The sequence below is a fragment of the Ornithodoros turicata genome, chromosome 9 (genome assembly GCF_037126465.1).
Source record: "Ornithodoros turicata isolate Travis chromosome 9, ASM3712646v1, whole genome shotgun sequence".
Classification (NCBI taxonomy): domain Eukaryota; kingdom Metazoa; phylum Arthropoda; class Arachnida; order Ixodida; family Argasidae; genus Ornithodoros; species Ornithodoros turicata.
This window is the reverse complement of record NC_088209.1, coordinates 16,593,129-16,618,541: the sequence shown is the minus strand read 5'-3', so window position 1 is coordinate 16,618,541 and position 25,413 is coordinate 16,593,129. Positions and strand designations below refer to the sequence as shown.

The 25,413-nt window shown below is 44.2% G+C and overlaps 3 protein-coding genes across 4 annotated transcripts; 2 read left to right on the top strand and 1 right to left on the bottom strand.

Moving 5' to 3' along the window:
* The first annotated feature begins 494 nt into the window (after positions 1-494).
* Positions 495-13,596, top strand: LOC135368208 (carnitine O-acetyltransferase-like). The gene is made up of 14 exons (XM_064601348.1): positions 495-618; positions 889-1,083; positions 1,149-1,235; positions 2,272-2,390; positions 2,455-2,508; positions 3,730-3,895; positions 3,992-4,163; positions 6,038-6,210; positions 6,300-6,400; positions 7,969-8,091; positions 8,174-8,296; positions 9,145-9,343; positions 9,417-9,554; positions 11,458-13,596. Exons 1-14 carry the CDS (start codon positions 577-579, stop codon positions 11,671-11,673), a joined length of 1,908 nt encoding a protein of 635 aa, XP_064457418.1. The 5' UTR covers positions 495-576; the 3' UTR covers positions 11,674-13,596.
* Positions 13,597-14,991: 1,395 nt separating this feature from the next.
* LOC135368206 (uncharacterized) lies at positions 14,992-23,631 on the bottom strand. Of its 2 annotated transcripts, none has more exons than XM_064601345.1 (9): positions 23,340-23,631; positions 22,138-22,205; positions 21,896-22,040; positions 20,454-20,584; positions 19,465-19,574; positions 18,202-18,480; positions 17,367-17,401; positions 17,196-17,308; positions 14,992-15,103 (listed from the first exon to the last, which is right to left on the bottom strand). In XM_064601345.1, exons 1-9 carry the CDS (start codon positions 23,488-23,490, stop codon positions 15,062-15,064), a joined length of 1,074 nt encoding a protein of 357 aa, XP_064457415.1. In that variant the 5' UTR covers positions 23,491-23,631; the 3' UTR covers positions 14,992-15,061. The 2 variants fall into 2 exon arrangements, with proteins under 2 accessions (XP_064457415.1, XP_064457414.1); XM_064601344.1 differs by having other exon boundaries at positions 22,138-22,218; positions 23,340-23,630.
* A 618-nt stretch (positions 23,632-24,249) lies between these two features.
* LOC135368207 (NEDD8-conjugating enzyme Ubc12-like) lies at positions 24,250-25,406 on the top strand. The gene has a single exon (XM_064601346.1). It carries the CDS (start codon positions 24,346-24,348, stop codon positions 24,892-24,894), a length of 549 nt encoding a protein of 182 aa, XP_064457416.1. The 5' UTR covers positions 24,250-24,345; the 3' UTR covers positions 24,895-25,406.
* Positions 25,407-25,413: the final 7 nt, after the last annotated feature.

Below are 25,413 nucleotides of genomic sequence, written 5' to 3'. Positions count from 1 at the left end.
TCCGGCGCTAGTGCGACGTAAAGCCATGAATTATCAATTGTATAACATTTATTTTATTTATTTATTTTTTTCGTTATACGGAAAGTACGGCAGTTGACACAAATGGAACCGGCATTTTAGCGTAAACACTGTTTCGGTTACCAATTTGTAATGTAGCGGTATTAATTACGTTACATTATATTACATTAGCGGTATCAATGTTTTGTTTTTGGTATTTTAATTTAATATGGTCGCCGCAATGAACAACACTGACTGACCCACATTGCCAGCGTGGTAAGCAGGTTAGTTAAATTTGCGATTCAGAACTATTACACCAATACGTCCATTATAGCTGTTTCATTAATCATATGCTTCGTCCGTCAGCATTACTTCTACTACATTAGCCATCATTACACGCCATTAGTCGTTACGCACACGAATCCCTCAGAGCTGCCGCGTGCAGACTAATTCGAAACCGAAACGAAAACCATATTTCAGCCGTAGTGGCAGTGATATTACGTTTGTACAGCGGGGACAGGTTTCTGTTTTTGTTGTTTGAGGAAACCTTCTCGAGGAAAATTAGGTCGTCCACTGGCAATGATTAGTCGACTGCAAATCTCCTGGGCTTGCAGGAGGATGGTAAGGCGCCAGCAGTGCTTCTTTTCTCTCTGATCGCTAGTAAAAGGCGTTATAGAACAAACGGGGTGTATCTGTGTAAATGAAGGCCTCCCCGCTTGAACCACTGAAGAACACGTAATTATCTCCTCTTTTTATAATTTTCATCAGAGCCAACGTATCATGAGCACGGACGCATTGTGTAGACGCAAGTCGTCTTTCGTGCACAGCTAATGATGAAGCTGATATTGGGACTGTCCTTAATAATTACTTCTGACGCTTTTATCGATACAGGTTAACGGAATCAGCCGCAACACTGCCAGAAGTGTCAGCGCACCTGCTGGCGCTGTGGCACAAGAACCTATCATGTTATCCAGGCAGAAGGACTTGCCCAGGCTTCCTGTACCACCACTGCAGGAGACTCTGGATAGGTACTTGAAATCTGTTAAACCGCTTGTCAGCGCCGAAGAATACGAACACACAGTCAGCGTAAGTGAGTCTCAGACGGTGCTGGTAAATTTGCTGCTGATGGCGCTTCATCGCTTGAATTCCAGGAAGTCGAGCAATTCATCAAGCCCGGAGGCACGGGCGAGGAACTGTATACACTGCTTCAGCAGAGAGCACAGACAAAAGAGAACTGGGTATGTTGGGTATTTTCGAAAATGATGTCGAGTATATACTGGTTTCGTTTGCACACCCAGTGAACGCCTTAGGTAAATGAAGCCCCACAGGCAGGGCTGGCGTCTACATTTTGCTTGTGGGGGGACAATTAAGTGAGAAATTTGCATACCCCTCCCGCATCCTAGCTGCCTGAACTGTGCCTTTTTGACGCCCCTTCAGGCGGACTCAGATGCCGTAGACGCCGGCCCTGGCCACAGGTAATCTCCATCTGTGGTGCATCACATATACACACTTTTTCTGTACACATTATAAACATACTGTAGACGTATTTTTATTCGCGATGTATTAATTTTCACGAATTTCGCTAGCGCTAAAAAATCGCAAAAAGATTGTACTCGCGAACACAGCTTGACGTTTATCCCGGGAAAGGAAACAGCCCTGGAATCGTGAAATTAAATACTCGCGAATAACTTTGCAAATGGCTCAATGCACGATTCGCGAAAATTAATACATTGCGAATAAAAATGCGTTTACAGTAATTCAAAAATGAAGCAGAGCCCATACAGGGACACCAAAGTGTAAACATTTCTCCTTGTGGAATGAAAGATTACCTTGACTCCAACATGAAAGGAACGGGATTAATTAATAAGTTTGATTTCGGCATTAATCTGTTGTGCCGTCCGTGACTTATGAGTGGAAGAAACCGCAGTTTACTCTCTCCCTGTCCTTCTCAAAAAGACTGGCAATGCAGAGCGACCTCTCATTGGTCTCCTCAAACAATTTGTCCAATCATCACGGGACGTCGTTTTGAGGAGACCAATCCCGGGAGTCTCTGCAATGTCAGGCTACTTGACAAGCAGAGGGAGAGAGAAAACATAGCTTCCGGTTTCTTTCACTCAGAAGTCATGGACGTCGCAACCGATGACTCTCGTCCCTTTTGTGTTGCTCTGAAGATATCAAAGTAACGTAAGCGTTCATTCCATGTGGAGAAATTTGTTTACTTCAGTGCCCCTTTAACAGAGGTTCAGAGGTGTGTTAAATGTATCTTTGCATTAGGTCTCGGAATGGTGGTTACGAGAGGCATATTTGAAATACAGAATGCCAGTGGTGGTTTACTCAAACCCGGCAATGTCTCTTCCGAGGCAGAATTTTGCGACAAAGCAAGACCAACTCAGGTATGCTTATTGTCAATCTACGAAATTAATTTTATGATCAACTCGTACTTCCCTCCTCTTCTAGATACGCAGCTACGTTAATTGCTGGAGCACTAGACTTCAAGAACCTCGTCGATAAGTATGTTTTGTTTTTGAAATATTACTATCGTTTTGTCCCACGTACCGTAGCTTTATTTTTAAAGATAGGTGTTATGTCGCTAGGTAACCTGCCTCTCTCAGTCATAGTTGTGGAGCTCCAGACAAAAGTTTACGGAACGCTGCACTGGCGCATTTCATGTATGTCTGCTGCAGTTCGCTGCTAGGGTGTCGCTCCAATGGAGAAATGTCACACCCCGGTGTTCCGCAAAGTTTTGTCCCAAGCTGTACACAGAGCAAACAGTCTGTACATGTAGGCACATATTATTTCTGAGTTTGTCTCAAGAGGTGCTGAAAGCTTCGGACGAATATTACGCGCATGGTTCTCAAGAATGACTTTTATTTGAAACTTACGCAGTTTTTGCAACAGGGGCATTACCCCCCACCCCCATCACATCATTTGCATCATCGGCACTCTCATTACTTCTTTGTCAGAGAAGAGAGAGAGTACTGATGGGCATTGTGTCCCCTCTCTCAGATGAGATAAGTCTCTCTTATTCTCTCTTATCTACCGTCCTTTTCGTCGCCCTCATCGCGGTATTCTTAAATCTCACTTTGCGTTCACTTTCCTCTTGAAGGGGAGACATCTGCCGCACGTCAGTGATGAGTGTGCGCCCGCGACGTGATTAGAAGGTGTTGGAAGTCTAGCACCTGCTGGTCGGATGTCTCCTGTTCGAGGTTTAATCAACAAGGGTGTTAGCCAACAGGCCCAAAGGAGAATATTAACTCGAAGTCATTCTTTCGTTCCACCATAGTCATTTGGAATGACCTCCCAGAACACATAGCCACTACTCACAACAAGTAATTTCTGAACATCATACGCCCTCTAAACTGATTTTTGTTGGTTTTTGTTTTCTCTCTTTTAGATTACTTGCAAAGTAATCACGCAAAGTACATGCAAAGTGCTCGTGTTGCTCAATGGTGTACTAACACTTTTGTGTTATGTCCTCTTTTCTTTTCTTTCTTTTTTTTTTCTCTCCTCATTGCAAAATATTCACCGTATTTTATTTGTATTTTATATACTGTATTTACTGTTTCTTTTTCACTGGATGTTGGCTGTTCTACTGTAACTGTAGTTCACTGTATGTAACTGTACTGCAATTGCAACTTCTTTTTTTTCCCACCCCCATGTAATGCAAATAAGGGCCCATGGGGTAATATAAATAAATAAATAAATTAAATAATGCATACCGTTTCACTACAGGCAGCTTCTGAAGCCAGACATGATGAAGGACAGTCCCCTGGACATGTCGCAGTACCAAAAAATATTCTGCACGTGCAGAGTGCCCAAGGAAGGCTGCGACGAATTGGAATCTTACCTTCTGGAGGACGATCCTCCGAAACACATAATAGTGGTGCACAACAACCAGGCACGTGCAATGCTGTGACTCTGTGCGTAGCAGTATCTTCAGCAGTGGTGGTGGGTAGTCCCGCTTTCACTGGAAAACTGCTTTTTTTCCCTGCAGTTCTTTGCCCTCGACGTGTACCATCCCGACGGCACTCCCTATGACGAACGACACATCCTACCCATGTTGGAGAAACTGGCAAAGTTATCCATGGACCCAGATAAACCTATAGGCATTCTCACCACAGAGCACAGGGATGTCTGGAGCAAAGCTTACAGTAGCCTTTGCAGCAGTAAGTAGTGCTTGCCTTGAGATGTACCATTTGCCAACGGGCGGGTATATTTAAAGTGACCGTCCGGAAACAAGGTAAACAAACGCTACCGCATGGTTTCTTCGGATGCTCACAAGCAGTGTGCAAAGTAGTTCAATTAAATTTGCAGCCAGTTGTTTCTATTTTAATTTTCTAGCGAGCACCTTTGCAAATGTGATGTTAAGCAGTCAGGCCATTCATTTGAGGCAAACTTTGCCGATTACGTTTTACTTTGGGCCCTGTGTCTTAGGGTAAGACAGAGTAAAACACATTTTTACCCCCCATTTGCATCATCATCACTTAGGGTAAGACCCGAAAACACCCGAAATGGGACGTGGCAATGTGTCAATTGAGCCACCAATACGGGCACTGGACAACACTAGCGTTGGACATTCAGCACAGCTGCTCCATACTTGCGTTAATCTAAAATGTGAGGAGTGATTTTTTATTTTATTTTTTTGTTTCACACGAAAATCTCCTTTTCCACCCGATACCACACGATTTTACCCTGTTTCACGGCTCCTGAAATAAAACCAGATTTTTACCTCTCCCGATTCTCAAAAAGCATAAAACCTGAAAATCCAGGGCCCTAGTTTTACTCTATCACAGAACAACCCTCACCCCCGACCTTGTTACATTCACGCACTCTTGTGACGACTGCCAAGGTACAGTGGCAAATGCAGTCGTCGTCATGAAACCAAAATCGCTGGATAAAATTGTGCATTTGCATAACTTACTCGTGCAGTTGAATACAACTCGACATGGTAGAATGTGCACAAATAACACGGTCTAGAAGAAGACAACACCAGTGCAGCTCACAGCTCAAGTTTAATGTGACCAAAAAACACATATCACGCACACCGTGACACCACCTACAGAAGCAACAGCCTCACGATGACCCTGGTTGAAGCTGTTGCTTCTGTAGGTGGCGTCGCGGTGTGCGTGATATGTGTTTTTTTGTCACATTAAACTTGAGTTGTGAGCTGCGCTGGTGTTGTCTTCTTCTAGACCATGTTGTTTGTGCGCATTCTTCCATGTCGTATACTTACCAACTAGCAGTGGTTCTTTTGGGGAACCTTTTGGACCTGGCCAGAAGGACGAAGGAACCCCTGTTCCTAAACATTGCAGTACATCAGATATCACGTACATCAGGCCTCCACGAAGAAGTCACGGAGCTTCTCGCTGGTTTGCCTAGTAAGGGGTCTGTCAACGGGTCAAAGCGCCCATAAACAATGGAAAAGGGGGACGCGAACGAACGCCACAGCCGTGGTGCACACGCTTCTGGCCTGCCGAGCGAGCTTGGGTGGGGGAATTCAAGTTCTGTGAATGGGTAGGGGCCGAGGCGGCAGCCTTCTCGCGGAACCCGGGAAGGCAGCTCGCCCTGTGTTCCGCGGAACCCAGTTTGAGAACCACTGAACTAGCCCAACGTTGTTTCTTATTGCGAATGCAACTCTACTCACAAAATCAGTTAACAGCAGCAGATGGTGCCCTTAACTCCTGAAAGGCCAAAACTGCCTGATCCTGCAATGCAGATAAAAAATTTGAAGCCTAAACACCACATACTGAATAAAACGTCTTTTATGAAATGTGAAGAAGCACATCTGAAACACTAAAATGCAGCAGTACAAAAAGTCACTGTGTGATCATCGCAAGCAGGACACCTCACTGGTGGTGCAGCTAGCCACTTTTTCACCATGCTTTTTTTTTTTTATCTGTTCTCTGAATTTGCATTTCTGGGCTCAGCTGTAATGTGCATGAGTGTATATATTGAGGGAAAAGTGGACATTTGAATCCTGCAAATACGGTATATGTGCGCAACACGATACAACCTGACCCTGTTTCTATCCCTCACATAGCGCACGGGAACGCAGAGTCAGTAGCAGAGATTAAGAAGGCCATGTTTGTAGTATGTCTCGACCAAAAGCTGCGGTCAAACGAGCCGTACGAGGTTACTTCAGCATTCCAGATGTTGGTCGGTGGCCCGAGAGGGCAGAACGCTGGAAACCGGTGGTGCGACAAGACGGTACAGGTCAGCAGATCGACGACAAGTTTATATTTTACTTTCCTTTTTGATTTACCTTGACACACCATGGCTATAAGTCTCGTCTCGTTTTATAGTTTATTGTTGGAGAGGAAGGCAATATCGGTCTGCTGTATGAACACAGTCCTTCTGAGGGGCCCCCTGTAGCAGTGCTTGTGGACCACTGCAATAACTACATGTAAGTTAGACACGATTGTCCGCAGCAGCCATTTGTATTGACAAGGGGATAATCTTGGTTTTAAGCTTTACGCATGACTCGAAAAGCAAAACACTGGGAACTACGAGCAAGCTATATTTATGGAAGCAGAGCTGTAGAGTCTTCACTGTTTCATTCGTGCATTGCTCCTGTTTGTTTCTTGACTGCTATACAAAGTCCAGTGTCCTTCAGTTGTCCAGCCAGAAATAATTCAGTACCAACATGTACTGTAGAAGTGGGTTTTTTCACACACACCTCCAAAATCGCGAATTTAAGTTCCCGCAAATAACTCTGGCCATATGAGGGCGAAAATCGTTCGGCGTTCGACGCTATACCGCGACTACCTGACCCTTTCTACTCCATGTAGCGTAGGCAGTTTAAGCAAGCGCAGAAGATTGTTTTATCCCATCAGGCAAGATGAAAAGAAATGAAAATTCATCATGCTTTTGTTCTCCTATGCTCCTATAAACGCTTTGCACTATACATGCAATATACCACTATAGCACGAAGCCAGAACATGCCTTTCACCGCATTCTCAAAACCAGCTTGAATGATAGTACCACATCTTAACCGAACTGGTCAGTGCCCCGAGTGATAATTAATAAGAACTTCTAAAATAAACTGGCTAACTTGCACACGGCCAGTACTATGGCCTCCTACAGGGTCCCTAAAGGCCATTTGACAGGGCCTTTCCTCCCATCTCTGTGAGGAGAAGAAAGGAAGAGACCTAGAATGCCGCAATCCACGTGAACAACGGTTGTCCTAGTACGTGCCGAAATATGCCCGAGTATTGATGGCGGCACGATATGCAAGAGCAAGGCACTCCCGGAAACCTGTGTCACAAGTTTAAGTTCTCGCGAATCAATCCTCAAAGCAGCTCTGCTCGAAAACGCGAAAATATTTTCCACGCGGAAAAAAACACTTCTGCAGTACTTAGGGTTCATCGTTTTCAGGTTTAATGATTTTTCAAATTCGGGTGGGAGAAACGGGTTCTATTTACACACGAAAATTCGAGACGAAGTCTGGAGCTACGATCTCTGTTTGTTATGTCATCGGGGAATTTTCGGGTGAAACAAAAAGCATAGGAAACGAGCAACTTCTGTGACACTGGGACGAGAAACAACAATCTTTATATTTCCGCTCGAAGCTGGGGCAGTGAATGACCACAGTGTTCAAACACTTGCCCGAACTCCAGCAAAACCTCGTCTTTGACTCCTGCGGGAGGGAATCGTAAAAGGAGGACAAACAGGGTGTCACAAATACGTAGCTCTCTTTTCCGATTCACTTTTCAGACGGTTTACAGAGAATGATAAGTTGAAGGACCGCAAAGATTTCGGGTAGATATGAAAACCTGTTCGGGGTGGGGGAACTATCGTAAAAAATCGGGTTTAACCCGAAAATGAAGAACCGTAACCACTCTGCATGCCTGATGGTTGAATCTGTGTCCCCATCTGAAGGCGTTACTTTCATACTCCATTTGAATCATGCGGCAATTGGCTCTGGAAGTCTTGCAGTGTAGGTTGGTTACTAACACAGAGCCATACTTTCAGTACCAACAAGGAAAACACAACATGGTCATCTGAGCCAACAGGAGCTCACACAAAGAAGTTGAAATTTGTAATAGATTCTCAGACGGAGCAGTACATTCAAAATGCGACAAAGGCTCTGGCACAGTAAGTACAAGAACAGTTCTTCTAATCTACTCTGACACTCTTTGTTTTCTGAGCAATGACGGGGAGGACTTCATTTTTGCAGGCTGGAGAAGGATATAGATCTGCGCACCTTCAAATTTCCTGGCTACGGTAGAGATTTTATCAAGTCCTGCAAGCTGAGCCCAGATAGTTTTGTACAAATGGCTATCCAATTAGCATTTTACAAGTAAGACTCCTATGGATGCTTTGATGGTATAGTATTACGTGGTGTGATATTGTATTCAGGCTACGTTGGTTCCACATTATGAAATCAACATGCCGCTGAAATAAAAACGGTGAAAGTTGTCACAATGCAGTTAAACCTCAACATAATGAAATGCTATACAGTCAGACTCCTTTATAGCAAACACCTTTTTAACAAAAGTACCATTACAGCGAATTTTTTTTTTAGTCCCGCTCGAGCCCTATTGGTCCAATAATGGACATCCTTTTTAACGAAAATACCTTTCATGCAACATTTTTTTTTGGGGGGGGGTTGACACCCATACCTACTGCTTTCCTCGATTTTTTTTTGTCTTTCTGGCAGGTATTTTTTTAGGGGGGTTTCCAGGAACTTTGTGTGTGGGGAACATTAGGGGGTGCCAGGAAAATTTCTAATCACAGGATTAATGACCGTATGCGTACACACCTAAAAGAGAACTTTGCCACATAACACGCTCCAAGCCAATCATCATCCTGAATGACATAGTCCTCTTCTGATTTGTTGAAAACTGGAGGCGTACGCCTTTCTTGTGACACCTATACGGACACGTTAATTGTCACAAAAGGACGTATACCCCATGCTTTCTACAAATTAACAGTACTACTATCATTCTGTGCAGTGGTTGACCTTCAGCATATTATGTGGTGAAGGTCTTTTTTTTTTAAGAGTGCCGGTTTAGCTAATCCAGGGGCTGCATCTCTGGCTGTGTCTTGCGGTTCCTCTTGTACTCCAGTGTTTCAGACAGCCATGCAAACGAAAAGGTATCAATTGATTGGTGCAGAGGAATAAATCTTATCCGTATTTATTGCCAGGATGCACGAGGTTCCAGGAGCCACGTACGAGAGTGCTACGACCCGAAAGTTCCTCCACGGCCGTACGGAGACCATCCGTTCCACTTCCATGGAAAGTTTAGAGTTCTGCAAGACGTTTCACTCCTCTAGGTCTTCAAACACGGCAAAAGAGAACAGTCTGCGTCAGGCCGTGGAGGCCCACAAAAAGTACACAAATTTGGTACGTGCTCCGACTGTGTGTATCGAATCTCTTGACGAATGTTTCCCTAATTATCGTTCGTTTCAACTTCCAGGCCGTCAATGGTCTCGGTGTTGACAGACTGCTGTTTGGTCTCAAGTGCGTGGCAGCAGAAAAAGACATAACCGTCCCTTCGCTCTATTTTGATCTGGGTTATATCATCAGCACTCACTTTAGGCTTTCTACGAGCCAGGTTAGTGTGCGGACGCTTTTTGAAGAACTCCGCAACAAAACGTGAGGCCTAGTACGCACATACGGAAAAGGCGGGGACGGCGACCTACAGCGCAATATGCTTAGGGCCTGACTTTTTCGGGTTTTATTTTTCTCCAAATTCGGGGGGTAAATATCGGGTGATATTTTTCATTTGAAAATTCGGGTGTATTCGGGTTAAATCCCGTTACAGCATATTCTGTAGTCAGGAATTCAGGTGTATTCGGGTGAATTTTTTTTTGATTTTTTTTGTTTAATAAAAATTTGTCTTAACATGGAACTAATGTTTAGCAATGTTATCAAACTTTATTTTAATGCACGCTTATGAGTGTGCCACGCGACTTGGATGTTTTCGGTTAGATTCGGGTTAAACCCGAATTTTACAGATTTCGTTCGGGGGGTAAATATCGGGCGGATACGGGTTTAACCCTAAAAAGTCAGGCCCTAAATATGCTACCGTCGCTTGTCACTGATGTTCACACTGTCTCTTTTCTCGCCATTGTCCATAGGCAGTCCCATCGATTTATACATATATATATAGAGAGAGAGAGCCTGAAGTTTTCGGGAAATATTTTTTCAAAAATTCGGGGGGTAAAAATTGGGTAAATAAACATGTGCATTAAATTCATGTGAATTCGGGCGAAAAAACTTATAGTATGCCAAATTCGGGGAGAAATCGGGCTCAGTTACTCAAACTAACTGTACTGGTTTGGTGCAAACTGTGATGTTACTGCATTTGCTGCCAAACAAGTAAGTCAGTGCATTCCTACAGACATCCCAGTGAGGACAATTTGCCGGGTAAAAATCGGGTTTCACCCTAAAGAGGCAACCTTCACTTTGGGGTAAACCCTAAAACTTCAGGCTCTCTCTATATATATAGTCTTTTTTTTTGCTCTTATATGGGGTATAGTTAGGGCCTTGTGTTTTCGGGCTTTACAATTTTTGAAAATCAAGCTTTATTTCAAGAGCCGTAAAAAACGGTAGAATTGAGTGATATCAGCGACAGTGTTCATTAATGTTATCTATACCTTTGACATCATCACACAAGGAGGTGCTTTTGGTATATGCTCTTGTCACTTGCAGATTTGCTCGGTAGGATAAGACTCCGCGCAATAATTATGAAGGGTCCGTATAGAGGGGATGCCCGGGATTGAACCGGGGACCTCTCAATGATTTATTTCTGTTGCTTGTTTGCATGACTGACAACAACAGTATCCACTTCCCACTCTGCAAAATTCTCCCTACCTGTATGCCACAAACACCAAATGTCTACATAGCAGGGGCTGTTCAAATAGTCCACTGTATACACAGAACACGTATCAGGCAGAAAAACAGTCTTTTGGGTTGAAAAAAAAAAAAGGAGTGCTTCTCGCATTTTAGATGACCACAAAATATGGAACAGTCGTCCTGAATATGCAGTGCTTGTCGTTCTCCTGTGCTCATATCGCTGGCTGAATTGGCACTTTGCCTAGCTAGTTTTCGAGCTTTTTTTTGGTTTTACCCGAAGTGACAGTGTTGCAGATTGGGTGATAAAAACGGGTCTTCCCGGGTCTGGACCATTTTTACCCCTGGTGTGCACCATTGTCACTGGGGGTAAAACTCGAAAAACCTGTAAATAACTTGGCAATGTGCAGTTCAGCCACCAGTACGGGAATGTTAAACGCTGCACATTCGGCACAGCCATTCTGTGCCTTATGGTCATATAAAATGTGAGATTTTATTTTCCATCCGATATCGCCAAATTTTACCCCTTTTACATCTCTTGAAATAAAACCTGAAAACACAAAGCCCTAAGTATAGTGAGGCATTCAATATTACAAGCACTGCGACACTCATATATATACCGTGCTATATACATAATTGCACCGATGCACTTTTGTCGCCAGGTCCCAACAAAATGTGACGCTCTCATGTTCTACGGCCCCCTGGTACAAGATGGATACGGCTGCTGCTACAACCCGAGGCAAAGCTCCATCAATTTTGGACTCTCTTCTTTCACCACTTGCTTTGAGACATCCACTGCCGCGTTCCGTGATGCTCTAGACGAGAGTCTCACCCAAATGCACGACTGTCTGGTTTTGTCACAGAAATCAAAGCTATGATACTGCTTACCACACGTAGGTTCGTACGTCTTAGTACCTTACGACAAGAAATTGCATCGATTTTACTGTGCAGTTATGTTCCGTATTACGCACGCAGATAGAGATCTAGTTTTAAGATAATTACCTAATGTGCCTATGAAAATTCAGGCGTGTATTTGTTGCACATACACACGCAGCATCGGCGCTACTAGAGAGGGGCACCAGCGGCCATTCCATCGCCCCTTGCAACTTCAATGTGGGCATGTAGGAAACTGAGATCAGTTTTGACGTTAGTGCTTGCTCCTTTTTTCTGAGTGCCTTAGAAGATGCGCTACAGTATGCGCATGAAGGCAGCAGGCAACCCTTGGGCTGTTTTGAGTGACAGCTAATGAAGAATAGAGCTCTAACATTGTCGGTTTTATGTTGTGTTAGTATTGTATTACTTTAATGCATTACACTAACTTTAGTGAAGGCCTTGTTGAGCTGAAATATTTTCCGTCCCTTGGCAGTGTTCGGATAATCAGGTCATGATCAAAATTGCAGGGACGTAGGAATTTTCTATTCATACAATTTTTTTCTTCTTTCCTATAATTTAGGAGGAGGTTCTGGTAGTACTTTGGTGATATTTCTCTTAGCACTCTGTTTTTACTTGTTTACTTTAAGTTTCTGTTTTCATTATTTTTGATTGACCAATTTGTACAAATATCACTGCAGCATGCAAAATTTCTTTTCACTGACATCTGCGTCAGCAGAGAATTGTGGACTTAATATACTCGGAACAATGCGTTCTGCGGCATATTACTACTCATAATATAATTATTTGTGGCTTCTTCACACTTTTGCAGTTGTTGCAATGCCTTCCATGTGAGATTAAACTTTTTTGGCCCAAAAAATAATGCAACCACAAAGAAAACCCATGTTCTACTTAGACTACACGTTTACTGTTCATTTTACTACCCATTAACTGTTCATTTTAATACACATTAACTGGGGTGATCGGGACACCGAGACATCGGAGTAAGGGAATGCACATGTTAGATCGCAAAATGCTGAAACTTTAGTTTGACATGTTTCTCTCTCTCTTTTTCTCTCCCTCTCAGTGTCTTCAGTGTTTTTACGTGTCACTTTGCCTTGACTGTTCCATCCAAACCGTGGCAATCCGAGCTGTAAAGAGGCCTTACAAATTAATTGTAATTTGTACTGTAATGCTGATGAGGCAAAGAATCTATCTCGAATATATTATGTACATCTCTACTTAATATCTAGTCATAAATGAATGCACGACCAACATTATACATCGTACATTGCCCCATCTGTTACACTGCAGGCACTTTCTGTTTTACCGCTCAACTCCTAGTCTCCATTCATAGAAAGTTGCACAAAAGAATGTAAGAAGGCTTAGCTGTTGCTTTATAAAACAGCAACCCATTGTGCCCCTTCTTTTTGAAGGATGCACACCAACAACCTCAACGTCAAGGCCTAGTCTTACTACGACAGTATCGATAATAGTATCTTTGTTTAGGTATGTCTGTTGCAAAGCTTTCCAAGATGGCAGCAAGTAATGGCGTGACTGGTTGTCGCCTGTATAGGTCCTTCTGCATCACTCCGACCTCGCAGATGCGATAGCTCATGTTTTATTTTATTTGATGATTAGAATAGAACAAGATGTCTAGACCAGTCAGTTCCTTTCTCTACTGTCAAAAAATATTTGTTCTTGATCGCTGTAATATGTGGCCTTACACAAGGGGTGTTCGATTAACGCCTCCACAAAATCCTTGGGAATTGAGTTAAAGCTCCTTTTTCTAGCTGAAGTTTGGGAAAACCCGTCAAAATGTTGCTGGTTGCAAGGTTGTCTGCACTAACTGTGGACAGGGCCTTGTGTCATAATGAAATGCTCTTTTTTTTTTTTTCAGTTACAATAAATGACAATACATTGAAGGTCGAGTGGGACATCTTGTGGCTTTTTTGTGTGCTGGGGTGTCGTTCTCATTATAGTCGCCGACCGATTTTTTTGACTTCTAAAAGCCACACAATCTGCCCGAATTATCGAGCTTTCGAAATTTTCTGTCAATGACACAAATCTCTCCCAAAATGATTTTTATTAGAGAAAACTTAGAGGCATAAAAAAACTATCAATGCGCGTCTGCTTTGCTGCTCGTATGCGAGAAATGGTGCCGCGATGTGTTTCGGCTAATGTCGTGTTGTCACGGTAGACATTTCCGAGCGTAGTGAGTGCGCGTAAACTACGCCTCCGCACGCGCCGTCAGCAAAGGCGAAGGGAACGAAGGAAAAACTGGAGGCGGATATATGTACGAAAAATCGAACCGTATACCTGCGAAACGCGATCAGAATTTTCGGACGTCAAAATACATTGGCTCAATTGGGCGTCTGATAAAGTCACAACGTTCGTCCTAAATATTGGAAATTCCGAATTTTTGGAGTCCGAAAAATCGGTCGGCGATTGCAATTATGACTAACTGACTTTCAGTATATGAAGTTTGGTACGGTCACCCCACTGCTCCTTGAAACCCTCGTATACTATGGAGTTTGAAAATGCCGTCTTCAGGGTGCCGTTCCAGAGGAAAACCCTGGAATTTTCCAAAGTCCTTGACAAGCCTCGATTTTGCATCTTTTTTTTTTTTTTTCTTATTCTCTGGGAGCTGTTAGTGAAAATTCCGCTTATCTGGAGTCCGAACTATAGTTTCGAAACCGCAGGTGCTAGCATTTATTTCAGTATGTACAGCTTGGGACAAAAGTTTACGGAACACCGGTGTGTCACACTTCTGCAATGGAGCGGCACCCTAGCAGCAAACGGGAGCAGACAAATATACTCAGAGATGGCTAGAACAGCCGGTCACACTTCCTGATATCTAACAGGGGGCCGCTCCGATAAAGTGATACGCCAGTGGCATGTTCCGCAGACTTTTGTCCCAAGCTGTACCAGTAGTGGAAACCGGAAGTGTGAGGAATTAACGGCATGTATTCATCGACCTTTCTTTCTATCCTGTCAACTTTAACAGCCTGGAGTCGTCAATCATGTTTATTCTTGTTTATTTTTACATATAAATGGCTCATACATATTTTTGTTAATGTTGAAGCCTTGGCCATAAACTGTACGTGTGACGACATCTGTTGCTTTTCGTGCGCTGACCAAGCTGCGGCTTACAGTAAGCGAACTGAGCCAATATTGGGAGATTTTCGCTCCACCAGATGCACACGTTCGCCATTTCATTATCATGAATGAAACCTTTACTTCATTCACCATCTTAGTATCTGCATAAAACTTCAGTGAAGTTTCAGAATTGGTCTGAGCGAGAAAATGAAACTGAAATCATCGCATCCACAGACAACGGTGTTTTCCCGTTTATTATGGTTGATAAATAGAGGTCGGTGATCATTCGTGATAGATTCATTGTGGCGATGTTCTTCTTTCTGAGGTCTTCCAGATGCGCTGAAATCAGACAGTAAGGCACAGCCGAGTCAATAAACTTGTACAAATCAAAATTTCGTTCCACATAGCATAGATACCGAGTGATACAGTAACGAATGCAAACGAACACGTACTACATTGACGTGAGCAACGTAAACAAAGTTTGGCTGTAACGATCGTCGTGAAAGCACATGTCACATGCTCGCGTATAGACAACACTGTCTCCCTGTTTACACTCTGTTTACAAACATGTGACGTCACGAGAAGACTGGGTCGAGTTTATATTTTGCTGTGGCGGGCGAGAACACCACTGCCTAAGGCGCTCGTCGACGTGACCTCAGCCAATCAGGATCGTGTTTTCAACGGCGGCAGCCAGCCACGAACGCGCCTTTTTTTTTTATCATATTTTTTTATATGATATTTTATAATCAATGATATAATCAATGGCGTAGGGACGCAGGTCATCTATAGGGTTTATTCACATGACGTCATTGGTTGACTGTCCATGCCTTCACCCACTTCGCATTCACATTACATTTGGTGTTTCAGAGTTGCTGTGCTGGGTGAATGTTATTTGTACCACAATCCAGGCAGTTTCCGTGTTTTCAACGTTTATAGTCTTCTAAGATGCACATGGCCGGCAACGAAAACCACCAAAACCAAACTTCGATGGACCTACATCATGGCGGTGATTTGGCATTTTCGAAGCTAGTGCCCTCTGGAGGGATGACGTCTGTGCATAAGCTCTTTGGGTGTTTCACATAACGCGAAAAAATAAATAAATCGTATTAAAAAGTCTATTTCTCCGAACGCTATGGGGTCCGCGCTATCTATCTCGGGGGAGATTTTGTCATGACGTCTGAGCGCATTTATCAAATTAATTTGCGAGACATTTAATTTTCTGAATTTAACCCCAAATTTGCCAAGTCAAGCCAACGCATTTTCGACGGAAAGCGCATCCCACATTTACCCCACTCTATTGCAAAATGTATTCACTACTATAATGGTAAAAGCCGGAAAAAAAATTGCGAAAGCCGTCGTTTCGACGCGCGCAAATAGACATCTCCCTGTTTATAGACAATTGATGTCATAGTGTTCGACAGCGCCACCAATTTGGTAGAGCTGAACTACACTCGAAGCTGGAGGCGAACAAGGTCGCGCCCGGAAGCCTAGCCGAAAGCGGTCTTGAGGGGATTACGATGGTCCCCGAAAGGGACGCGACCTTCGGTCTACATTCGTGGAACCCAGCCCTCCCCTTTCGGTTTGTTTCGGTTTCAGTCTGCACCAACGTCATGATGACGTTTCTCGGGTAGACGTCTATTGCCGGACCCGCTCAGATCTCAGAAAGAAGCGATGCGAGGAGGCCGTTATTGACCTGCCCACGCATAAAAAATGTATATATAACAAAAATGTTACGGAGCAGTACACGCGCCGCGGTTAAATTGCTCGCGGTGACGAGCAATGGCCGAGGTCGTCCACCTCCAAAGGTGCGGGCTCTCACGCGGTACTGGCAGTTATGTCGTCAGTGGGAAAAACTTCCATGCAATGTGTCGTAGAACTGCATCAATATACAACCAAATAAATTGCTTTCGTGCCTCCGACAAATGTGCATGTTCAGCGGGCATTGTACCCGTACCGTTCTACTCCGTTGCCGTGACCATGACTGGCAATTTCGCGATAATTTAGCTATAACGATACCCTGATATAACGATCGGATTTCGCTTTCCGGCAATGTCGTTATAAGCGGACTCAACTGCATTGTACCATTCAGCAAGACGAACAGTCGCTTAAGCCAGGGCTTCAAACTGCGATACATAAGGTTGCTTTTATCCAAGATTACAATTTTTGTTGTATACATTGCTTGGAAAGCGAGGGGGGGGGGGAAATATGATGCATAGTTCACTTCCAGAACAAAAGGTCTACTTCGGGACTATGCACCAGTGTGCAAGTTATCCCCCCGCCGAAGCTGGACAAAAGAAAGAAATGCACAACGAGTTGCACTCTGTGTGTCGTCGTGTGTGTCGTGTATCCATTAACAGACGTATATGTAAATATAATTTTAAGCGCATTAACCCTACATTGCTGTACTCTAATGCAACGCATATGAACCTACCCTTAGTGTAGCAGAAGTCCTACACTGTCTCGCCATCAGCTCTAAATGAGAGAGATTCACTAGGGAGTCCATGTCCAAGGCAACAAGAAGGTCCAGGGACCGAGGCAGCTGGCCTACAAAAATTACATCGGTTAACGGACACAAAGTAACCTGCCACTTTCAGGGTTTTACCGTCCGAAGATGCTGCAGATGTCACTGCTGTAGCACTGAAAGCAATCAGTTTTAAAAATTAGCAGCTTGAGTCTGAAACCGTATAGTGGCCACAGCACATTACAGTGTTGGACAAAAGTTTACAGAACACACTCCGGCGCAATTCTTCCTCAGACTACGTATTCTCACGAGCGATATACTTACGGAAGATTCCAGTGGAAGAAAAAGTGAAAACACTGCTCACAGAGACGAAGTTCCGTCCCGTGTTATGTTGCGCATTCACACGGAGCGGAATATTGGGTGTGGCGTGCTGGCGCACTTAGCAGATGACACTTGGCAGACGACACCGTCAGCGTCTTTCCTGTCGTCTGCTACGAAATATCTTGTGGCTGTGTCGCAGGATATTCCTCGCGGTTAGCAGTGTACGCGAACACTGGACGTGGAGCGCGCTCGCGCTCAGAAGGCTATGACGTTTTCTGTGTCTTCTGCGGGGAATGTCGCTGGCGTGAATACACGGAGATCGACACGCTCACAGCGAATGGTACAGCACGGACTTGCAAACATGTGACTGTATTACCTATAGGCACATGTCTAAGTCCATACGGTCCCATTCGCTGCTAGCGTCTCACTGTGAGGAAGGGATGCGCAGGAGCGTGTTCCGCAAACTTTTGTCCAGCAGTGTATACCAGCAACACTGTCGAACAAACATAACTTTGTGCCATGACTAACTTAATGCTAGAACCTTGGCACTCGTCCCATGCCATATAAGCGAAGAATTTTGACTGCTACAAAAGGTTCAGCATGTTCCATGTTGCAGTGTGTAACAACACATCGCCCCGCTTAGCTAAGACTATACCTCTCCGACGGCAAAGTTTCATCTGGAAATTTTGAGTCGTCCTCTTCATCAAAGTCATCGTCAAAGTCACCGTTCGCAGGGGAGGTAGCGGCTTTGTCGATAATTGTGCCTTCATCAGTGGAAGTGGAATAGTTGAAAGGACTCCCTTCAAGAACATCGGTTATCCTGGTCAGCAGGTCGTGGGATGTTGTCCTTGGACGTCGCGGCTCCCCGGAGGTGGACGGAATGGGCGTGTCATCTTTGACATCGGAGGCAGCATCGCCCGTATAAAATGTGTATCTACAAATATAATCAGCGAGCATTTTAGACTTTCACGAAGAAGCGCCCGGCGCCGTCGCTGTACGGCCATAACGATTACAGCATTGGTGCACAGGGCGGCGCTATAAATTCGCCGCACTTCTGTAGTACTGGGCGTTACACAGATGACAGATCCGTGACGTGTGTCCCACAGAGAACTACGGAGTGAGGGCTACCTAGTGAACTCTGTAGAACACCCAGGATCATTCATACTTATTCTAGCTTCATTAAAACAAAAGCAGACTTGATCAAGTAATACATAATGATAAGGACGTGTGGCGATTTGAATCTGATGCGATAGCTCTTGCGTATTGTTCTTGTCGTGGCCGCTTGTCCTTATTGTGACCTGCTCTCGTTATCACCCAAGATGAAGTTTATGTAAATTTTGCAGAAATAATTTCTGCTGCGTTTGCCAACGTCATGTACCCCCATTGCTTCACCACCCGTCTTTATGTAGTAACATACTCTCTATATACATGAGAGCTGAACGTGCTTGGGCTAGCTCTCCCCTCTCCCACTACGCGCTTCGACAAAGAAACCGCCCCCCCTCTCTCAAACAGAGGGTATGAATCCGCCCCAGATATGACGGCATCTTGAAGTATTTTCTTGTGATTTCCACGGTGTTGGAACTCTGAAAGTTCTGCTGCGCATATGAGTAAGCGCTTTTCACGGCTGCTTCTCTCTATCTATCTATCTCTCTCTATTTTTTTTTTTTCCTATTTCGTCATTTCACGGTAGTCGTTTTTTCTCAGCATGTCGGATATTATCTCAGTTGCAAAAACAAACGACGAAAAATAGTAAACTTGGAAAATAAGAAACTCCGAAAAACATCCTGCGAGCGTGCTCTGAAAAGCCGGAAGCATAATTATAAGGAGCACTGAGCAGCCAAAAGTAACATTGATTCAGCGTTCTGTCCACTATTATAAAATGCTTGAAAATGTTGTAACCCTTATGGAAAGATTGTACCGTGGTCGCTGGTAAGCAACGCTCCCTTTTCCGGTGGAAGGCATGCTTGACCTCGGCGTCTGAAACACCCACCCATATAGGCTCAAGTCTGTTATGTCCAACTTGACAGTCTGTAAAAGAAACTAACACATGTCTTCATTCATGTACCCTCACTGCGCTTACAAGGACCGTAAAGGGTGTACCTATACGTATTTGAGTACCCAAGTACCGCGTTTCTTAACCACTTTAATTTATTTTTTCTCTTTCTCTCTCTCTCTTGCCGTTTTCACTGCGTTGACACAAACAGTCGTAACGTATATTCTAGCCAATAGCTCTAGTCTTCTGGTGGGCTTCCCGATCAACCTAACCTGGACACCCTGTACACATTAAGTAGGGCCTGACTTTTTCGGGTTTTATTTTTGGCCAAATTCGGGGGCTAAATATCGGGTGATATTTTCATTTGAAAATTCGGGTGTATTCGGGTTAAATCTCGTTACGGCATATTCTGTCGTCAGAAATTCGGGTGTATTCGGGTGATTTTTTTTTTGTTTAATAAAAATTTGTCTTAACATGGAACTAATGTTTAGCAATGTTATCAAACTTTATTTTAATGCACGCTTATGAGTGTGCCACGCGACCCGGATGTTTTCGGGTAGATTCGGGTTAAGCCCGAATTTTACAGATTTCGTTCGGGGGGTAAATATCGGGCGGATACGGGTTTAACCCTAAAGAGTCAGGCCCTAACATTAAGCTAACACAAGTGAATACATACAAACAAAATCTATGCCCCACAGGGCACATACGCATTGGTCAAATTTTCCCTTTGCACTGCGGAGTATAGTGAGAGTATAGTTTGATAATGGTGGTATTCTATGGCACTGCAGCGCTTCATTCGACTTCAACAGCAACAGTATACTGGGTAGTTTTCTGTTCATTCTGGCTTCTGCCTACAAAGACAGGAACTGGGCCTATATATAGGTACACCCTCCTATTCTGAAACTTTTAGTTACGTTGTTCGGTAGGAAGCTGACGTCTTCTTCCCTCGGGAGGACGTGCCGCAGTGGGACTCCTGACATCACCAGCATACAGGCAATTGACAACAGAGTCAGGGTCATGGGTATGCTATATGAGACTGCAGACACTGGAACGGTATACGGCACAAGTTATAGCGAAGTGAGGCCTCGGCTATCGCGACACCAGAGTAACTTCGTTTACGCTTAATGTAGCCAAAAGCGGTTACAGTTTTTTTTTTTTTATTGAAAAGCAGCTAGTTACAGTTACCAGATACTTTCGGAGAAAAGTGATTATATAGTGACTGCAACTCGGGGATTTTCCCAGAATCACCCGCGCACCCCCTAACACCCCCGAAATACAGGCCAGAAACGCCCAAAATGCCACAAAAGCAGCAGATATGTGCCTCCCCCACGAGACAGCCCCATTCAGTGGTTTATCCAGAATCCCAAGCTGGGAGAGGTGTTATGATTTTTTTTCTTTTGAAAAGGGGGGTTGGGGGGTCATTATTATAGTTACTTACACCTCAACATATTACAGACATGTGTCTAAAGCTTAAATCGCAGGGGCACCTCCTGTATAGGGGTTACACGGCTGAAAAAGGGGGTGTCACTGAACATTTGGGGAAGGGTTGCTAGGTGGGTGTAGAGCGTCTGGATAAATCACTGCCCCCATCCCTGAGATGAAAATACTGGGCATATCCTTGCTGTAACTATAGTTACTGCCAATGGTTAGTAGTTACATGGAAGTTACTCGCGTAACTTAGTTCCTATACGTTTCGTGTGCGATACGCTCTAAGAAAAAAAAGGAGTAATTTTTACTCCTTTTGGGGACTAAATGCGTTGCCACAAAAAAATAGTCCCTTTCGGGAGTAAATGAATGTCACAGAGTGGAGTCTGTATTTCACGTGCTGTTGTAAGAGTCTCAGGTACATAATTCGTGTGCATGAATGAAAAATACTTTGAAACAAACCGTCAACCGTGATATATCGCGTGATATAAAATCGTACGTCACACATAGGGCACAATTTGCGAAGACAGATGCGCTAACTATTTCTTACCCTGGGTGGCTGGAAAATTGCTACGTTGGCTGAGTTATACAGCCTTATGTCGTTCAAATTGGCCAAGGGCACATATTTACGTAGACCGTTGCGTGCAGGAGACCATTCCCGAAGTTTAGTGGCAATTTGCAGTCCTGGGGAGTAAATGTCGGGACTACATGTCGGGGTTAGGGAGCTAAAATGGGGAGTAACTCCAGCTTCTACTCCCCTAGTCTGCAGTTAGGTTAAGGAGCTAAAATGGAGAGTAATTGCAGACTAGGGGAGTAGAAGCTGGAATTACTCCCCGTTTTACTCCTTTTTTTTTTCTTCTTAGAGTGTATGATAAAAAAAAAAGGCGACAAAGTTGGCATGAAAGGGTTAGAACTGAGAACTACGACGTACGGTGATGTATGAACCTCCTCCATCTTATATAGAAGGGGGTGATGTCTTGAAAGACTGGTTGGCCCGACGCTTGGAAGAAAAGTACGGAGGAGCAGATGCCATTCAGTACCGCTGAGTGAAACAGAATGGCCAGGGACAATCGGTTCTGGGTAAAAAACAGTATCGTGAACGTATAGGAAGAGGATGACGTACACGCTGAACAATAATTACTGCCATAAAAAATGCACGGCATATATGCTCACCTGAACAACGTATTCCCTGGGACAGTGGCAGTGTTCTCTCTTCCTCAGTGCGCTCAACATGAAGCACCCTAGAGGAATATTCTCGAGGAAGAAAATGTAACCAGTTGACTCGATGTGAGAAGGAGCAAGAGTATAGGGTATAGTGCTTTCGGACAAACCGTTTGGCAATAAGGTGAAGACAAAAATGAATTTCCTCTGTGGCATATACAGGGTGTCCCACCAAAAAACGGAGTGCTCTACACAAATGGAACAAACTGTACTTGCTTGGCCCCAGTTGCGCCCCAGGGGCGCTCCTCGGATAAGTTATGCTGCAGCGCCACCAGGTGCTGCCTTTACTATTGGAACCAATAGGAATAAGCAGAGTGCGGGGCTACAAGTGGAGGCTTGTCCTGTTATTGCCCCTGGTCTGCATTTGTAGGTGTATATCATATGCTGTGACACTGATACATCCAGACCCACTAATCTCTAAACACCCCCCAAATGTTTGGCGACACGGCCCTAATTTTTTTATTCACCTGTGCACAGAGAGAGAGAAAGAGGAAGAGGGGGGGGGGAGGTTTTGACACTTCAGCTTTAGACATTTGTCGGTAATGATATGTTAAACTTCTATAACGCAACTGTAACAGGGACCACAATTTTTTTGCTTGAGATTCTGGATAGACATGCTTTTGGTTCTGTTGTAAATCAAGTCATACAAAAAATTAATGATTATATCTGTACCACCATTGTCGTATCAAAATAGTGGAAATGGTGAGTGCTTCATAGGTACGCCGATGGCGTGCGGGCATGGGGGGTTCTGAGCCCTCCCCCCTCCCAGGAACATTTCCTAATGGGGGGTGGGGCCTTATCCGAGAAGTCTACCTAGCTGATACTACAGATGAACGTTTCGAGGGATATCCTAGGAATCGCGTGCTCCATGCGAACGATCATGGAAGTCCCTCACAAAAATCCATCGTAAAATATCTATATATATCTATGCAGTAATACCGTGCCGGGGATGGGGGGCGTTGTGCCCCCAGCCCCCTCTAGCAGGTCGAAAACTCTCCCCCTGTGCCAAACTACTACACGTGTTACTTTCCCTCGCCGGCCTCAGTGTTTGTTTTATAAATCGAGTATACTGATACGCAATAATACTAATAATAGATGCTCGCGTGATTGTAGATCGCGCAAGAAGAAAAGGCGACAAAACACGTGGTGCTTACCGTTATCCCAAGGAAAATGTTTATTCCGCACTCGAAGCCTGTCATCTGGCTCGCCCTGAAGACGATGGCGCACATAGTTTCGATCACACCAGCTAAGGCATGCAATAGGCTTATTACTTCCTGGAAGCATCCAGCATGCCACCTGCAGCATTCCATGTCAGACTCTTCCAAGCAAATGCCCTTTCAGAACATTTTTTTTCTGAGACGCATGCGGCTGTTAAGTTAAAGAGCAACCGTTTGATAGTGTCATTTTGGGGACAGCCCCAAATACGGAAATAACCGTGCCATGGATTCAGCGGTATGTCCTTATCATATCGGCTCACAAATACAGCGCATGTTTTGTCTGGAAAGGGTGGATGGATCAAAGAAAAGAAAGAAGAGTCAAGACAGGTGACTTTGCACAAAGCTTCGTCCGTGTATTTATTTATACTTTTTCTTTAGTACGTGGAAGAAATGAAGGGGAAAACTTCTGGGCGTTACTATATGACCCATGATTGGCATGACCTGTGCGAGGAACATAAGATATTTTGGCCCAAACGTGGGCCAACATAGCCAATATCCAGCTAATATTTGGCCAATATTTTGCTGCTTGAGTGTTATGTGCCATGCTTTCAAATTACTTTATCCAGGTGTAACTTCTCAATGCTCTTGAAGCAATACTCTTGGTTTCACATTCTAGTAGTTTTCAAAACGGAACTAGCTATAGGGTGCCTTTCCAAAGTTGAATCTCTTCATACGCAACATGCAAGTAGAATTCCTCTTGCAATCATTTTCACAGGGCCTGTGTTCCAATATATTCCTGTCTTCCAATTACATGTGTTGTAACTTTTTCGTTTTACTCTTCATTTAAATTTTCCGCCAAGCAGACGACGTATCTCGTTGCGCATGCTCCGTGCGCTACAACGCCGAACTCGCGCAATGTATGCTGGGATTGCGTGGTGAAGACGATACGAGTAGGCATAAAGTTTTGCGGTGTTGTGCGTATTAGTGTACAAAGGCAGCGACAATGATCAAACTGTTCTCGTTGAAACAACAAACGAGAGACGGCGAAGCCGCTGGCAGGGCGTCTAACCAAAAACGTGCTTCTGCTGCGCAATTAAGGATTACAAAAGACATCAATGAATTGAACCTGCCGAAGACATGTCAGATTGAGTTCCCAGACCCGGACGACTTGCTGAACTTTAAGCTAATCATATGCCCCGATGAAGGATTCTATCGCGGAGGACGGTTTGTCTTCAGCTTTCGCGTGAGTGCAAACTACCCTCACGAACCTCCAAAGGTCAAGTGCGAAACGATGGTGTACCACCCCAACATAGACCTCGAAGGGAACGTGTGCCTAAACATCCTCAGGGAAGATTGGAAGCCTGTGTTGACGATAAATTCCATCATCTACGGTTTGCAGTACTTGTTTCTCGAACCGAACCCCGAAGACCCCCTGAACAAAGATGCAGCGGAGGTACTACAGAACAACAGAAAACTCTTCGAGCAGAACGTCAAGAAAGCTATGTTTGGTGGCTACGTTGGTGCTACGTACTTTGAACGCTGCTTGAAATAGTGTCATAATTTTTGCCGTGATTTTCTTTTTTTTTTGCTAGCCAGCCATTTACTTTATATGCCAACGGTTCCCCGCCTAACTTTTCTGGTTCTTTGTAATAAAACAGACTGAAGCCAGTATGCCGAGCACATGTGATTTGGAAGGTATATAAAGGGGTGCCTGTCAGGGTAAAATATGCTTCAGAAACAATTGTTGTAGCGCCAGGTATCTCCTTTTTTTCCCGTATGAACCACTGGGAGTGCAGCGTAACAAATCAGTAAACCTCTATTCTTGGAAGAAAAAGCAAAAAAAAAAAGCCACTTTAGTGGCTCCAACTGTGTGTATGTGCACTCTGGAGTTCAAGGACTTTGTCAGTGTTCTCTGAAGTATATATTGTAAATACTGCTTGGGGGTTTGTCGTGTATGCCTCCTGTATTGTATGCACTTGGAGGCAGGACCGTTCCCACCACTTCGAAAGGGGATTTGTCTGTTGCTGAGAAACGTGATAGTAAAGACTCGATTGTGTGTTTGGATTTGCAC